Source organism: Juglans microcarpa x Juglans regia, chromosome 6S, assembly GCF_004785595.1.
Source record: "Juglans microcarpa x Juglans regia isolate MS1-56 chromosome 6S, Jm3101_v1.0, whole genome shotgun sequence".
Taxonomy (NCBI): Eukaryota; Viridiplantae; Streptophyta; class Magnoliopsida; order Fagales; family Juglandaceae; genus Juglans; species Juglans microcarpa x Juglans regia.
Window position 1 is genome coordinate 2,380,174 of NC_054605.1, and position 17,079 is coordinate 2,397,252.

At 37.5% G+C, this 17,079-nt stretch overlaps 1 protein-coding gene across 2 annotated transcripts; it reads left to right on the forward strand.

Moving 5' to 3' along the window:
* Positions 1 to 315: 315 nt before the first annotated feature.
* LOC121236423 (protein PAT1 homolog) lies at positions 316 to 14,030 on the forward strand. 2 transcript variants are annotated; one of them, XM_041132847.1, is made up of 5 exons: positions 316 to 885; positions 1,598 to 1,743; positions 8,782 to 8,838; positions 9,895 to 9,958; positions 11,309 to 14,030. In XM_041132847.1, the coding sequence occupies exons 1-5, from the start codon at positions 804 to 806 to the stop codon at positions 13,441 to 13,443; spliced, it is 2,484 nt and encodes an 827-aa protein (XP_040988781.1). In that variant the 5' UTR covers positions 316 to 803; the 3' UTR covers positions 13,444 to 14,030. The 2 variants fall into 2 exon arrangements, with proteins under 2 accessions (XP_040988781.1, XP_040988782.1); XM_041132848.1 differs by lacking the exon at positions 316 to 885 and adding an exon at positions 913 to 1,115.
* Positions 14,031 to 17,079: the final 3,049 nt, after the last annotated feature.

Here is a 17,079-nt window from a genome sequence, read left to right on the forward strand (position 1 = left end):
CTTAATGGTTAAGGATGTTAAAAAAATACTTAAAAGAAAATGATAAAAAAATAAAAAACTTTAAATAAACTATGAGTAATAAATGAATAGTAATAGGGTAGTATTAGAGATAGATGTTTAAAAAAATATAATTAGTTTTTTTTTTAATTTTTTTGATAGAAAAAAATATAAGTAGTTAAAAGCAGATAAACAAGCAAAAGGGGGAAAAAAAATAATAAAGAAAAGTAAAAGGCAAGAGAAAAGGTAGAAAGAGGGATGCTGCATCTCCTTTTCATCTATGGTTTTATTACCCTTTCGCACGTAATGTAAGCAGCAGCTCCCTACCTCAACCCAACTCGTTCATTCCACAACCACAACAACATCAAAATCACTTCTACTATTATACTCAATTCACGACCACCACAACAACAAATTCACCATAACTTCTCTCTCTCTCCCCCCCACCGTCCAACCCTATTCTATTCTCCCTATCTACAACAATATGACCATCCTTATCCCTATTTAGGGTTCCTCTCTATCTCTCTCTCTCCCCGATTCCGAGCCCACAAATTTCATTGACGGGACTTAGCTCTATCGTGCCCAAGTCGCCTTGCGGATCTTCTCATCTGCGTTCTACATCTCTGCAGAAACCCTAGAAATATTGTTTCGCTTTTAAGGGTTTCTACTGCTGCTTCTTCAGATTTCGATTCTTTAACATCTTTTCTTTACCTTTAGTTGTTTTTTTAGGGTTTTTCATTTTTGAGTTTTTGTTACAGTACAAAAGGAAAATAATTTTTTTTTAGAAGAAACAGAATCTCGTAGGAATGGATGGGTTTTGTATTGGTGGAAGTCTTGAAGAGCCTTCCAATCCTAAAGATCGTGAGCAATTCGGAGATAATTCCACAGGTTTTGCTTCGTTTTATTAGCTTTGATATAATTAGCCCCGACTTCTGCTTTTCTATTTGCTTTTTACTGGATCTGGTTTTGGTTACCTGGCTGTTCCATCAAGGAATGCAAGATGTGAAAGCTTCTTGCGCGATCCCAAGATGTACGTGTGTGTGTGTGTGGGCGCGTGCGTGCGTGTGTATAATTTGAACGGGGATCGTAAACCGAGTCAAATATGAATAGCAGTAGAGGTTCGGTTTGGTGGTTTCTTGAATATATTGGTGTTCTTATCTTGCGTTGCTGCTGCACCATTCTTTGTTTGCCTTCCTGCTTGTTCATAGTTAACTAGGATTTCTTGTCAAGCAAATGAGATTGTGGTCTTTGGTTTTAATAACTGTGCTTTCCTATATTTGTGAGTCAAAATAAGAAAAGTTTTTATCAAAATCCGAGCATCTTTGCGTGTAAAAGTAGTTCAAGAGGTATGGGAAAGAGACATGGGTCAGCTAAAACAAACCTTTTGATTGCCTTCTATGAAAGCATATGAGGACTTTTTATTGGTCTGTTGCGAGTTGTGATTAATAAACGTCTATTATGCGCATGTATTTCTGTTGTTTGGCTTCTACGAATATCTTCTTATATTCAGAATTAAATTTGCTTTTACAAGTTATATATGGATAATGAAGGGCTTTTTTTAAAAAAAAAAAAAACTTGAATGAATCCTTTTGTAATGCAGAAGACACAGTATTTGATGCATCACAATATGCGTTCTTTGGTAAAGATGTTGTTGAGGAAGTTGAGTTGGGGGGATTAGAAGAGGAGGAGGTCGGTTTGCCTACAGTTGGGATAGACGAGGAAGAATTTCTGTACAATAGAGAAGAGGTAATGTGACTTCATTTTTTTTTTATTTCTTTCATGTCTGTTCTGTACATCTTTTCTGCCGTGTTACCTTCTATTTATGGTTTGAATGGTTGAATATTACACTTGAAACCATTTGTTTGGAATGTAAATTTTTTTGTATATTCTTTGCTTTGGAGTCTTGGATTAAAACTAGGAGAGGTTGGAAAGATGGCCCATGCAGTTTTGGCTTGTAGGAGTATGGCATCTAAAACTGAGTGTTCTTTAATAATATTTCATAGCATACTTTATTCTTAATATTCTTTTTGCTGGTGTGTTGCAAGAATTGAGAGTTTTTGGTTAGTACAACATTAATTGATTAAGGCTGCGTTTGAATGTTAAATTGAGTTGAGTTGAATTGAGTTGAGATGAGATAATAAAATATTGTTTGAATATTATTTTTTAATATTATTATTATTTTGGAATTTGAAAAAGTTGAATTGTTTATTATATTTTGTATTGAAATTTGAAAAAGTTGTAATGATGAGTTGAGATGAGTTGAGTTTGGTTTAGGAACCAAACGTACCCTAAGTTGCAAGCCAAAAACATCAACTTGCTCAAGACCATAGTTATTAATAGTTGGGCTTACTTCTCAAAAATCGCCATGCTGAGTGAGGAAATGATGTCGCCTATGGAGTCTCTGTGTTGCACCGCATAGTCTTAATTGCCTCTTTCTTCCCTTATGAGGCCTTTTTTCTTGGATGCATGTCTCAACTTAAAAGATTTGTGCAAAAATAAGGTGTGACGCAATAGAAGGCTTGTGTCAGTCTTTGCATACACTTTTTTCCATTGATTTCTTTGTTTTAAAAGCATGCTTAATGCAACTAGAAGTGCCCAAGGAAAAATGCTTCTGGATATTAAAGCAATGTTCAAAGTGCATTTAATGCAGACCACACCAAGTAAGAACCAGCAGGAGGAGTCTGACTATGGCAATATGGCTGAAAGAGAGATGCTCAGTACGTTAAAGGAGATGAAAAACCAATTTGTCGAGTTGGAGGCAGTGGTAGCTTTTTTATCTATGAAAGTGGACTTTGCTTTCAGCCGAAGGTAACAGGGTTGTAAGGCCCAATAAGAGGGAGTCCAAGATAGGCTCGAATCCGTTAAAATCAGATAAAGGAAAATAGAAAGTTGGGTTCAGCTCAGTCCTTATAACCAAATCTAGAAGACTGTGTAGGTCGAAAGGAAGACAGGGTCATTCGGAGTGGGTTCTTCGTTGGGTATCGGTGTAGAGTTAGTTGAAATGGAATGCTTTCTGCCACGTGTCAGCATTCTCCCCGAAGAAACGATGGCACGCTCACTGGAGTTGAGTGTAATGATGAGGCTTGAGGGAGATGTAGGCTCTGCCGAAGTGGCACAGAATGGATTACTGGGGGGGTGATGCATCTCTAGTTCTCGCCGACGAAACAACGGCACCCACGTCGGAGGTGAAGGAAATTTGTGGGTTTGTCGCCAACTCAGAACCTCCAATGGTGATCATGGCCTCACCACTCATGACATAGAGAACAAATTTTTCGGTATCTCTTCAAACATCTTGTGACAGTAACAAGGGTGTTGTTGAGGAGGTACGACATTTGAATGCAGGGGATGGTGTGGAGGAAATTTTGGGCTTGTCGTTGGTGCCTTGCAAGAAGGAATGTTTAGGGCCTGGTGTATAGTTGGGAGCTGAGTCTGGGGAAGATGTTGTCCCCTTGATATCTCTTCCTCCATTAGTTGGTTCATCATTGGATTAGGTTCTGCAAAAGGTATTTCAGCATGGGGATTACATGTGGAGGATTTGTCGACCAATTCACAGCACTACTCACTGCTATTGAGGCAAGTCACTTGAAACGAAATCAAGATTTAAAAAGAGCAGAGAGTTAAAATGTCTTACTTGGGCAATCAACTACGACGCAAAGGGAGATAGTTCAAATCGAGGGAGGGCATGAAGTCCTCCATCCTTGTAGGAAGGGGTGTAGTGTGAAGAATGGAGCTTTTAAGGGAGTTTTGGGTGGTGTCTTAATTTTGTGGAAACAAGGGGTTGGGGTAGTTATAGTAATTTGCTTTGCTATGGGAAGGAAGCATTTTGTCCCAATTGGGCTTGGTGTATATTGGATGGACTTACTGGTCATTAGTATTATGGGATTGGTGTTCTCTCTTGTATACACTTAGTGTACTTGGTTACGCCTATTGATATTAATAAATTTTTACTTATAAAAAAATATATTCAAAGAAAAAACAACATTTATTTTTTGGAAGCTCTTGGCATAAAGAACCATGCATGTCTATTTTCATTAAAAGATAACATGATTCAAATAGATATAATTGTTGATCAACTACCCATCAAGAATGACAATAGATTTGTAGCACTAATTTCACGAGCTTTTGTAGGTGTTTTTTACATCCATTTGCTTAATTTTGGCCTTATGTTATAACATGTTTGAAAATTGTTTATCAATAAAAAAAGGAAGCTGGAAAATATATTTCGTAAAGCACGGGGCAATAGTGTGCATAATCATGAAGGTGCCTTAGGGGATGTTTGGGGAATGAGATGAGATGAAAAATTTGTGAATAATAGTGAAATAATTTGTGAACAGTAGTAAAATGGTTTGAGTTATGATGTTTTATGGGGTTTTGGGAAAGGAGAGAAAATGTTGAATAAAAAATATTAGAAATTAAAATATTGTTAGAATATAATTTTTTAATATAATTTTACTTTGAGATTTGAAAAAGTTGAATTGTTTTTTGTTTGAAAGTTTGGAAAAGTTATAATGATTAGTTTGCAAAAAGTTGTAATGATTAGTTTGAAAGTGCTTGTGTTTGAGTGATCTTTGTGGAGGAAATGAGATGGGATGGGATGAGATGAGATGAGATGAAAATTATTTCTAAACATGCCCTTAGTTTCCTGCCTTGTTCACCTCCCCCACCGCTTCAACCAAAGTAAAGTATTAATTTTGGGTGAGCAATCAGTGCAAAATAAGCATTTAGGCTTCTTGTATGCCTTTTGATGTAGGTTTAGTGGATTGATTTTGGGGAATCTTTAATATTCATTATTTTATGATGATGTGGTTGGTTGTCTTTTCACGCATAACTGGTTAAAGGGAATGTAATATTTTTGGTTTTGTATAGGAAAGTGATGAATAGTTTTGCACATTGCCTAGGAGGGAGAAGTTCAAGCCCTTTATAATGATTTCAAGGAGTTCCAATTGTATCATTGACTAGTTGTTTTGGAGCACATGCTTAGATATGGCTTGAGCTTTCTTTTTTAGAAATGATATTAGAGCCAAACCCCATAAAAGTGGGACTCGAGCTGTTCCACCTGTATGATGGAATTGCCTAACGAGGATATTGGGGATTTAAAAGGGGGGAAAAAAAACTGTAATACTTTGGATTGTGTATAGGAAGGTGGTAAGGGGTTCTCACTTTGATTGGGAGGGGAAGTTACAAGCCCTTTATAATGATTCAAAGGGGCTTCAATTGTATCATTGACTAGTTTTTTTTTTTTTTTAAGTATGATCCTGGATGTGGCGTGGACTTTATTTTGGCTCACTACAATGAATCTTGTATTTTTTTTTATAAATAATCAGATTTTATCAATAAAAGAATGGGCAAAATGCCAAGTACAAAACTCTTATGCCCTAGCTAAGTAGGTGCATTAGAAGCAAGGAAATCATGTAAGTCTATGCCATTAAAGTCCACGACAATAGCCCAAGTACAAAGAGTTCAAAAAAATAAAACTTTTAGCTCCTCCACCGATCTCTCCTCCTTCTCAAACGTCCGCTCGTTTCTCTCTTGCCACGAGCACCCACATGATGCATATAAGGATCATCTTCCAAACCGCTTTGATATGCTGCATGCCTTGGATAGTTGTTTAACATGCCATCATTGGCACCACGGTCTCCGACATAACCCATGTTAGATCTAGTCTACTAAACACCTCATTCCAGAGTTCCCTTGCTATCTCACAATGTAAAAGATGATGATCCATCGACTCACCTCCTCTTCTACACATGGAACACCAATCTGCTATGATTACCCTCCTTTTCCTTAGGTTGTTGGTGGTGAGAATCTTACCTAGTGAAGCTGTCCACACAAAAAATGAAGCATTAGGGGGTGCCTTGTGGCTCTAGAGCCTTCTCCAAGGAAACTGAGTATCGGGCTCTTGTGTGAGAGCCTTATAAAAGGAGCGAACAGAAAAGACGCCTTTCCTTGTAGGTATCCACCACATACCATCTTCATGTTGAATGTTTGGTCGTATGGAGTATATTAGGCTATAAAAATCTACAAAATTGCTCATTTTCCAATCCTGTGCCACCCTACTAAAGTTAATATTCCAGTGAATCTGCACTCCCGAGTTCCCCATAACTTCTGCCACTGTGACATCTTTGGCACTTGCAATCTAGAAAAGTGAAGGAAATAAATCTTGTAGGGCACTATTACCACACCAAACATCTCTCCAGAATCTAATCCTTGTTCCTACAACCACCTAAAGTCTAGAGTGTCAATTGAAGACCCCCCACCCTTTTCTTATGTGTTTCCACAGGCCCACTCCATAGGCCCCTCTAACTTCTCTAGTACATCATCCCCCCCCCCCCCCCCCCCCCCAATAAACTACCATATTTGTTTTCAATCACTATTTTTCATAGGGCCTCTGGTTCTTTGTTATATCTCGACAACCATTTGCCAAATAACGTCCGATTAAACAACTTCAAATTTCTTATACCCAAACCACCATTAGAGATAGGACGACATACCTTCTCCCACTTAACTAAAAGGAACTTAAACTCCTCCGCCATTCCTCCCCACAAGAAATCTCGTTGTAGCTTCTCGATACGGGCCACCACTCTTGTCCGTATAGGTAATAGAGATAAGAAATAGGTTGGTTGGTTAGAAAGTGTACTCTTGATCAAAGTAATCCTACTTCCTTTCGACAAGTACATTCTCTTCCACCTTGCCAGTCTCCTCTCTATTCTTTCGATCACCGTATCCCAAACGGAGGACGCCCTCGATGCAATCCCCAACGGAAGTCCCAGATAAGTCATAGGAAATGCAGCAATCTTACAACCCAGTGTTCTAGCCAGTTGGCTCATGTTAGGAACTCCTCCAATTGGCACCATCTCTGATTTCTTAAAGTTCACTTTCAAACCAGAAACTGCTTCAAAACATAATAGCAAGGCCTTCAATAATTGCACCTGATTTTGATCAGCTTCACACAAAATCAGCGTATCATTTGCAAACAACAAATGAGAAATATTAATAATACCCCTTATCCGGGGTTCCAATCGGGAGAAACCATCTACGAAACCATTATCCACCAAAGCCGAGATCATCCTACTGAGCTCCTCCATAACAATAAAAAATATTAAAGGTGATAACAGATCCCCTTGTCTCAAACCACGTGAACTCTGAAAGAAGCCCTCTAGACTGCCATTTATCAATATAGAAAATCTCACAGTAGATATACACCAACGGATCCATGTCCTCCACCTTTTCCCAAAACCACATCTCCCAAGTAGATAAAGAAGGAATTCCTAGTTAACGTAATCATACACCTTCTCCATATCTAACTTGCACATGATCGCTGAAGGCCTTCAGTTTGCTATCAAGACATTCATTAGAAATAAAGACCGCATCAAGAATTTGTCTACCTTTTCCAAAGGCAGTTTGAGGTTTAGTGATAATCTTCCCTATTACCTCGCTAAGACAGTTTGCAAGCACTTTAGAAATAATCTTGTAAACCCCATTCACTAGGCTAATGGGCCGAAACTCCATAATCTCCATAGCCCCCACCTTTTTGGGTATTAATGCAAGAAAAGTGGTGTTAAGACTTTTTTCAAATTTCCCAATCGAGAACAGCTCCTGAAACACCTTCATTAGGTCCTCCTTAACCACATCCCAACATTCTTGGAAGAATCCCATAGAGAACCCATTTGGACTGGGTGCCTTATCTTTGACCATTTTCTGCACTACATCAAATACCTCTACCTCCTCAAAAGCCCTCTCGAACCGAACCACATCACTCAGCCAAATATTATCAAAGACAAGTCCATCAAGTGTAAGCCGCCATCCCACCTACGAGTAGTTAGAAGCTTCTCAAAGAAATCAACTACATGATTGTGGATTACCTGATCTTCTCTACATTCTACCTCATCAATTTTCAGCACCTCTATGTTGTTATTTCTCCTATGAGAATTTGCAATTCTATGGAAGAACTTTGTACTTCGGTCGCCTTCCTTTAACCACAGAGCTCTTAATTTTGACGCCATGACACTTCTAGTAAAATCATCCTCTCAAGCTCTGCAACCAGCGATGTCTTCTGCACTTGTTCTTCCTGTGTAAGAGGCTGCCTCTCTTGCAGCCTCTCTATCTCCTGAATTTCCATCAACTTGATTTTCTTGTTTTCCCCTATATTTCCGAAAGATTGCATATTCCACAACTTCAAATCTCTTTTTAAATCTTTCAATTTATTTGCAAAAATGAAGTTGGGGTTACCTTGGAACTGGTAGGAAGACCACCACTGTTTGACCCTATCCACAAACCCTTCCGTTTTCAACCATATATTCTCAAATTTAAAATACCTTTGGCCACTCCATAGACCTCCACAATCAAGCAAGATAGGCCAATGATTCGAAGATAAGCGAGCCAAACGCTTTTGCCACACATCTGGGAAATGACTTTCCCACTCTGATGAAATTAGGAACCGGTCCAACCTAGACCAAGTCTGGTTATTCGACCATGTGGCAGGACCCCCTGCGAGTGGCAAATCCAACGGGTTCAAGTCAAAAATGTACTTTGAGAACTCCACCATTGCGGGCCTCGGGACTCACTCTTCTACTTCCGAATCTTGTATATTACCAGTTGATAAAAAAGTCTTGTATTATAAACTTTTGTTTGTATAGTTGTATTTGTTTCACTCTTTTGCCATTGATTGTTTACAGTAGTAGTTATTAAAATAATACGATATTAGAATTTGAATAAAAAAATATTGTTGCATTCTAGCATAAGTGTTTTCTACAGGGGAATTAATTCTTCTATCTTGATTTGCAGGGTGAGAATTTACAATCTCTGTCTGATATTGACGATCTTGCCAGTACTTTCTCAAAGGTCAGTTTACTGGAAGTGATTATGCTGTCACAGAAGAGTGGACGCTTATCATATGTATTTATAGTTATTGGCATGTGTCTGTTTATTTGTGAAAGATGCATTTGAGATACTATCATCAACATTATTGCTTGTGCCTGGAGATTGGTCACAATGGCTCCCATATTTGCAGATTTGTTAGTATAGGATGCCTGCCACACCTCTTGCAGTCAGAATAGTTTGCGGAATACATATTTTCAATATAAGGTCTCAAGACTTGAAGAATTATTTGATGATGTTTAACATATGGTCCTGCCAGAAACTTCTAACATTTATTCAGCTGTAGTTATATGGATGATTGTGCTTGTAACCCGGGGCCCCCGCGGGGGGGGGGGGGGGGGGGGGGGGGGGGGGGGGGGGGGGGGGGGTGGGTTTGGGGGAATCACAATTCTCGGCTATCCTGCAAGAAGTGGAATGACTTCTTTCCTTATTGGTTGCCTATTTTTTGGGCTGGAATGGATATTCCTAAATGTTTTATGCATGTTCTAGAATGCACCAACCTCAGTAGCATATCACTTGGGTTTTCCATTACCTCCAGTTCTAGTGTGGTTATGAAGATATAAGTTAGGATGTTATGTGCCTATCGGTGCATGAATTGCTAAACTAGTAGCCCATCTGTCGTATCTATTTTCACATTTATACCTTGAGTCAGTACTTAGAGATTTTGGAATGCAGTTGTAGGCTTTCAATTTATGTGGACCTTTTATTTTATTTTATTTTATTTTTTGTGGGGGGGGGGGGGGGGGGGGGGGGGGGGGGGGGGGGGGGGGTTGAATATAATAATATAATAAAACTATTACTTCATGTTAAAGATGATTCCATTCAAATGGTAGGTTTGGAGGAAAACTGAAGTTCATGCATGATATTTTAGCATTTGGTTTAGTTGTTATCTCACTAGTGTGATGTTTCCATATTATCTGGGAATGACCACGGTATGTTCTTATAATTAGATTTGTCATATACTCTGTTGATTTTTGCAGCTTTCTTGTTGTATAATTGAAGTTTCTTCTATTGTTTCAGTTGAACAAGGTTGTTAGTGGATCAAGAAGCACAGGTATTATTGGTGATAGGGAATCCAGAGAAGGTGAGCACAATACATTCCTATACAATCAAACTTGGTTATTTACAATAGTTCAATTTCTTTTTTGAAAAAGTAATTTGACGTAAATCATTGGAGCTCATTGTTTTTTATCGTAATTTCTGTGACTTCTTTCAGTTTATGTAACTTTTATTAGGTAGTGTTATGTGGCCTATAGAATATCATACTTGGTTATTTACATCTTGTGGGACTTCATTATAAGTCGAGGCCAGAATGCTAATTGGGATGCAATATAAACCGAATTTCTTTAGGTTTGTGGTAGTTTATGGATCGTGTTTCTGCATGTTAAAAATATTGGTATGGACTTTAGCCCCGTGTAATGTATGTGAATTTCGGTGGGAGCAATGTGAACCATTGGGCAGTATCAAATTTTTCCTGCACATTTTGGGAATTAGTGATACATCATGTGTTACTTTGTTCTAGGTTGAAAACTTGACAACTAACATTTGCTTACTAGTTGTTGGTTGCTTCGATTCTTGTCCTATATGTAATTTTGTTTGTGGTTCTTGGATTACCTTCTTGGTTGGCTGTGAATGAAGCAGAGGATATAGAGCTGCTTGCCATGTTGAGGGGTCTGCAACTTGTGTGCCACATGGGAATAGCTGATATAGTTCTGGAGAGTGATGCTCTGAGTTTAGTTATGGATATAAATTTTGAAAAGCCAATCTGCTCACATGTGGGAAATATAGTTGAAACATAAAAGAGTTGGAACATCTAAAACATAAAAGCAAATAAATGAGTTGAATAATCAGTAAATAGATATCAAATAGTAAAACAATTTACACAAGCATATCGTATTAGTTGTACCATGAGCAAATTCATTACATGTAATATGGCACAAATCCTATTAAAGAATCTGCAAAACCTTACTTCCATAACATATCGTATAATAGATGAAATTTCATTAACAAACAAATCATTCCAACTTGAACATCAAGGGCATGATCATATGCTGACTAAAAAAACATCAAGGCCATGACCATACTACAACCTTGCTTCCTTAACTGCAAAACTTCAACACTCCTTAGCAACCGAGGATTCTTAGCTGTGTGCTAAAGACACAGCTAGTGCATTGCATGATCACAAATGGATTGCATTGCACTATATCACCTTTTACTTTAACTACATGCTCCACTTTTTCTGACAATTTAAAGTGGCTGTTAAATTATCGGTTGTGCCAGTAAGCAGGTAAATCTAGCTTTGGGGATGATAAATGATGGAACCTGTTTTTCTTGATTTGGCCAAATCTGAGTTATTTATATGGCAATTTGACAGTACATTTGCTCCCACGTGGTTTTGTCAATTCAACTTATTTTCCTTTGTGTGACTTCTCAGGTTCCTCTGCTGCCGAATGGGCACAAGGGGAGGACTTCCCTTACTGGTTGGATCCACACGTATTGGACTCTGAAGGCACTCAGGATGGCAAACGATGGTCATCACAGCCAACCAATTGTCTTGCCGAATCAAAGCCTTTGTACAGAACGTCTTCATACCCTGAGCAGCAACAACAGCAGCATCACCAAAACCATCACCTCCAGCATGTCTCCAGCGAGCCAATTCCTGTACCAAAATCTTCTTTTACTTCATATCCTCCCCCGGGGGGCAGGTCTCCACAGGGTTCACCCAACCACCACCCAGGCCATCTGAATGTCCCATATCTTGCTGGTAGATCTGAGATGGGGTTATCTTCACCAACTCTCTCTCCCTTCTCTAATTCTCAGCCACAGTTGACTGGTTTACAACACGGTTTGAATTTTGGAGGAAATATGCCTCAGTTTAGTCAGAGTCTATCAGGTAATAGCCGACCACCAAACCACTGGGTTACCCAGTCCAACTTTTATCATGGAGATCCTTCCGGCCTTGTGAACAACTTGCTGCCACAACGGTTACCCCATCAGAATGGATTAATGCCGCCACAAGTAATGCCACAGCCTCAGCCACCACATCATAGGCTGCATCATCCTGTTCAGCCATCATTGGGCCATTTATCGGGGTTTCAGTCACAGCTATATAACCCTCATCTTTCTCCAGGTCCTCCCTTAATGGGCAAGTTTGAAGCAATGCTTGGCCTTTCTGATCTAATGAGAGATCAAAGATTGAAATCAGCTCAGAAAGGGAGAGTGAATCTCAGGTTTCCCCATCAGGGCTTTGATACCAGTAGCCACAGGAGCGATAGTGGGTGGCCGCAGTTTCGATCGAAGTATATGACATCTGATGAAATAGAGGGTATCCTTAGAATGCAACTTGCTGCGACGCACAGTAATGACCCCTATGTAGATGACTATTACCACCAGGCTTGTCTTGCAAAAAAATCTGCCGGGGCGAAGCTGAAACATCATTTCTGCCCAACTCAAGTGAGGGATCTTCCTCCTCAAGCTCGTGCTAATTCCGAACCACATGCTTTTCTCCAAGTTGATGCTCTTGGGAGGGTTTCGTTTTCATCAATTCGTCGACCTCGTCCACTCCTTGAAGTTGACCCTCCGAATATGTCCGTTGCTGGCAGCTCTGAACAAAAAGTTTTGGAGAAGCCCCTTGAACAAGAGCCAATGCTTGCAGCCCGGGTCATGATCGAGGATGGCCTATGTCTTCTTCTTGATGTGGATGATATTGACCGTTTCTTACAGTTCAATCAGCTCCAAGATGGTGGGGCCCAGTTAAGACGGAGGCGGCAAGTCCTGCTGGAAGGGTTGGCAGCATCACTTCAATTGGTTGACCCACTTGGCAAAAATGGAAACACAGTTGGCCTTGCTCACAAGGATGATCTTGTTTTCTTACGGTTGGTTTCTCTTCCCAAGGGGCGGAAGCTCCTTGCACGGTATCTACAGCTTCTTTTTCCTGCAGGCGAGCTCATGCGAATAGTCTGCATGGCAATATTCCGTCATTTAAGGTTCTTATTTGGTGGTCTTCCCTCTGATCCAGCAGCAGCAGAAACAACAGATAATCTTGCTAAGGTTGTTTCCCTGTGTGTCCATGGCATGGATCTTAGTGCAATCAGTGCCTGTCTGGCAGCAGTAGTTTGTTCCTTAGAGCAGCCCCCACTTCGTCCTCTTGGAAGCTCGGCTGGAGGTGGGGCTTCCCTGATTCTTAAATCTGTTCTTGAGAGGGCAACTGAACTCTTAACCAATCCTCATGCTGCTAGCAGCTACAATATAACTAATCGGTCACTTTGGCAGGCCTCATTTGATGAGTTCTTTGGCCTTCTCACCAAGTACTGCGTAAATAAATATGATAGTATTATGCAGTCATTTCTTATGCAAGCTCCATCAAATACGTCTACTATTGGGTCAGATGCAGCTAGAGCTATCAGTAAGGAAATGCCAGTTGAGCTGTTACGAGCAAGTCTTCCTCACACCGATGAGAACCAAAAGAAGCTGTTAATGGATTTTGCACAGCGCTCAATGCCTGTAGTTGGATTAAACGGTAATAGTGGGAGTTCTGGTCACATGAATTCGGAGTCGGTGCTGGGTTGACAGAAAGTTGCTTGGATATCCAGTAGAGCACTGTTGGAAAAAGGGAAGTTACGGTATGTATCAAGGGGACCAATGATCTTCTCTCATGCTTTCCATGCAAACAAAGATCGTCACATGGCAGCTGTGTGAAAGTGGAATCTACTTGTGAGTGTTTTTAGTCCATTAGGTTTTATATGTTTAGTTGTTTTTGCTGCATCGTTCATTCCCTGCTGCCACTGCTTTGAGAAAACTTTTAAGCAGGCCCTTCGGTATAATTATGTCTCGAGTCTGCAATTATTTTCTCACTCATCATGGCTATTGTTTTTATTCCGTTTTTTCTTTTGTGAGTTTGAGGGTGGAGCTTATTTTCATGCTCTGTGGTGGTCCAGATGATGATAATAGTAGTAAGTAAGAGTTATAGGAAATTAGTATGTACAGATTTTAGGTAGAAGTTGATGTCTCCCCATTTTCCTTTCCTATTATTAAACAAAGGATGTGGGATTGGTTTTATGTTCACCTCAACTTGTAAAAGAGAGAGTGCATGCTATTCCTGACTGGAAATGGCACTTTCTTTGGAGAATGGAACAGATGATGGTGGGTGTTTTTTATATTATTATTATTATTAATTTTCTTTATTATTATTGGGATGTTTCCGAACTGAAAAACATCAAAACCTGTTCCATATTCTAAGTTAGGGTATATACTGATGTTAATTAGAAGAAAAGGACGGACTTTCTGCAGTCTCCAAAATTGATTTCTTGACTCTATATTTATGGATGGATTACCAAATAGTTTTTGATTATTCAACCAAATAGTTTTGCTTAGATAAGATTCTTATGATGTAATTTTTTTTAATATGTTCTATTTGCATTATGTATATAATCTATGGTATATTATAAGCTTGACACGAGTACATGGTTCCTGTGTGTAACTTATTTTACGTATATTGCAATATAATAATATGCAAATATAAAAAAAAAAACACATGCAAATTTATTAGTAATATTATTAAAAAAATGCACGAGTGGGAAGTTGAGGGGTCCACTTGATGTGCAACTTTGCATTTTTCTATTATTATTATTATTATTATTATTATTTTATAATCTACTTCCTCGCTATGCAAAACTTCGAAATAAGGTTTAGCTGTCCATCTCTCCTCAATTCATTTAAGGATGAGGTTGCTACGTGGCAACAAATTATAATGCAACATGTGGCACACTTACTAAAAGAATAATAAAAATATAAAAGAACCAAAATAAAAATCTTTAAAAAAAAAAAAGATAAAATAATTAAAAACATAAAATCATCAATTTTTAAAATACTTAGCTTTATATCCTCAAAATAATATTCAGATATATTTTAAGAATATTTTTCATAATTATCTAAATATTTTCAAAATAATTTAAATCTTAAAAAAAAAAGAAATTTTGCTTTTTTAATTTTGATGATTTTTTAAATTAATTGCTAAAATTTTGTAGTTTTAATTTGTTTGTTTTAACAATTTTTATATTTTAAATTAATTCTTTCTTCATCCTTTTAATATTTTCAAAAGTTTTCTTAAATACTTTCAACTTTTCTAAATAATATTTACTTTTTTTTTTGAAATATTTAGCTTAGTTTTTAATTTTTTATCTATTTTTTGTAAACTTTATAGATTTTTATTCTAACTTTTAGAACTTTTTATTTTTTAATAAGGGTAATGATGTGGCATTTGTATGCCATATTTTTAGCAAAAAAAGAGAAAAAAAAAAAAAGGAAAGCAAAAAGTAAAGAAATAAATCTGTTTATGTTAGATTAAACTTGATTGTAACGGTGAGAAGACAATAGATTTGGCAATTCCAAAATCACTATAAAATAGGAGTGTAATCAATCCGGTTCGGTTCAGTCTGGCTTTAGACAAATTTTGAAACCGAATCGGTATATACCGATTTTGTAAATTTAAGAACCGATACAGATTGATTCATTATTGAAACCAGAACTTTCAATTTTTTCAATTTCGATTCGGTCCTCTTTTTTGGTTTACCATTTACACGTGTGACATAAGTTTAATATTATAATTTTTTCAATACTAAACTTAATTGTTAGAATTTAATATTTATTATTAACAATTACTAATTCATTAATGTTCAATTATACTAATATAGTATAAGTAATGTCTAACTCATTAGTGAGATTAATAAACTTGAGTAATAAGATTAATATTAAAATAGTATAATTAGTGTCTAATTATACTAGTATAAGTAGTGTCTAACTTATATTAAATGTTATATTAATTTTATATTATAAGATTAATAGACTTGAATAATAAAATAAGAATTTCATGTTATATTAATTAGAAACTTAGCATATAATATGTATAATAATAATATAAAAAATTAAAAAAAATATATATACCGGTCCGGTTCTTAATCTGATTTTCAAAATATGAAAACCGGTACCGCACCGGTTTAGGACTAGTTTCAATTATTAAAAATCGGTACTGCACCGGACTGATTACAAACCATACTGAACCACCGGACACATTACACTCCTACTGTAAAATGTTGCAAAGGAGAAGTTGTTCTATTACTTATGAATACTTGCTTAAATATATAATCAGACTAACCCAAACAATTAACTGACTCCACCTAAATTAAATGAGCACGTTAATATGTCATGTACATGAGTTACACCCATTATCCAAGTAATCTATGCCTCGTTTGTTTTAGCAAATGAGATAGAATGAGTTGAGATAAAAGTTAAAAGTTGAATAAAATATTATTAGAATATATTTTTTTAGTATTATTTTTGTTTTAAGATTTGAAAAAGTTGAATTGTTTATTTTATTTTGTGTGAAAATTTGAAAAAGTTATAATAATTATATTAGATGAGATAAGGTAAGATGAGAATTATTGTGAAAACAAATGAGTACTTCCGACGACTTCAATAGAATTAAACCTTATAATAAAACGACAAAAACAACCATCAACATAATGAAAATTATAGACACACATGGCACTAGGCTCAGTGCCTTATTTCCTAAACACATAACATACTCCCCCTCTTGAGAAGACCTTGCGGACAAGATATGGAATTTCCTTTCTAAGATCAAACAAATCCTCCCATGGCCACCGACATCTAGCACTAGGGACGCAATTGTAGGTAGACCCAATCTCCCAAGTCAAATTCTTGTTCGGCACGCTTCTTATCTTGGTTTGTGCATCTTGCATGTTTTCCCGAACCAGAGTGGCGATGAAATCTCAGTTCTTCATTTCATCCTCAACCACTTGTACACGGGTAGATCTTGGTTTGTATGGTAGCATTCTTTGAGGAGGCTCACTATATACGACCTCGCTTCTTATCTTGGTTTGTGCATCTTGCATGTTTTCCCGAACCAGAGTGGCGATGAAATCTCAGTTCTTCATTTCATCCTCAACCACCTGTACACAGGTAGATCTTGGTTTGTATGGTAGCATTCTTTGAGGAGGCTCACTATATATGACCTCAAAAGGGGAAAGCCAAGTAGAGGGGTGAATAGAAGTATTGTACGCATATTCGGCCAGTGATAACCAACGAGCCCAATATTTTGGTCTATCTTTAGAGAAACACCTTAGGTAATATTCTAATCCTTTATTTATGATCTCGGTTTGTTCATTTGTTTGAGGATGGTATGCTAAA

What these genes read in the sequence shown, in the direction of transcription:
- LOC121236423 (XM_041132847.1), top strand. Translation starts at nt 804, where the DNA reads ATGGATGGGTTTTGTATTGGTGGAAGTCTTGAAGAGCCTTCCAATCCT. An exon ending in TTGCCAGTACTTTCTCAAAG is followed by an intron (nt 8,839 to 9,894) that starts GTCAGTTTACTG and finishes CTATTGTTTCAG; the next exon opens with TTGAACAAGGTTGTTAGTGG. An exon ending in TGATAGGGAATCCAGAGAAG is followed by an intron (nt 9,959 to 11,308) that starts GTGAGCACAATA and finishes GTGACTTCTCAG; the next exon opens with GTTCCTCTGCTGCCGAATGG.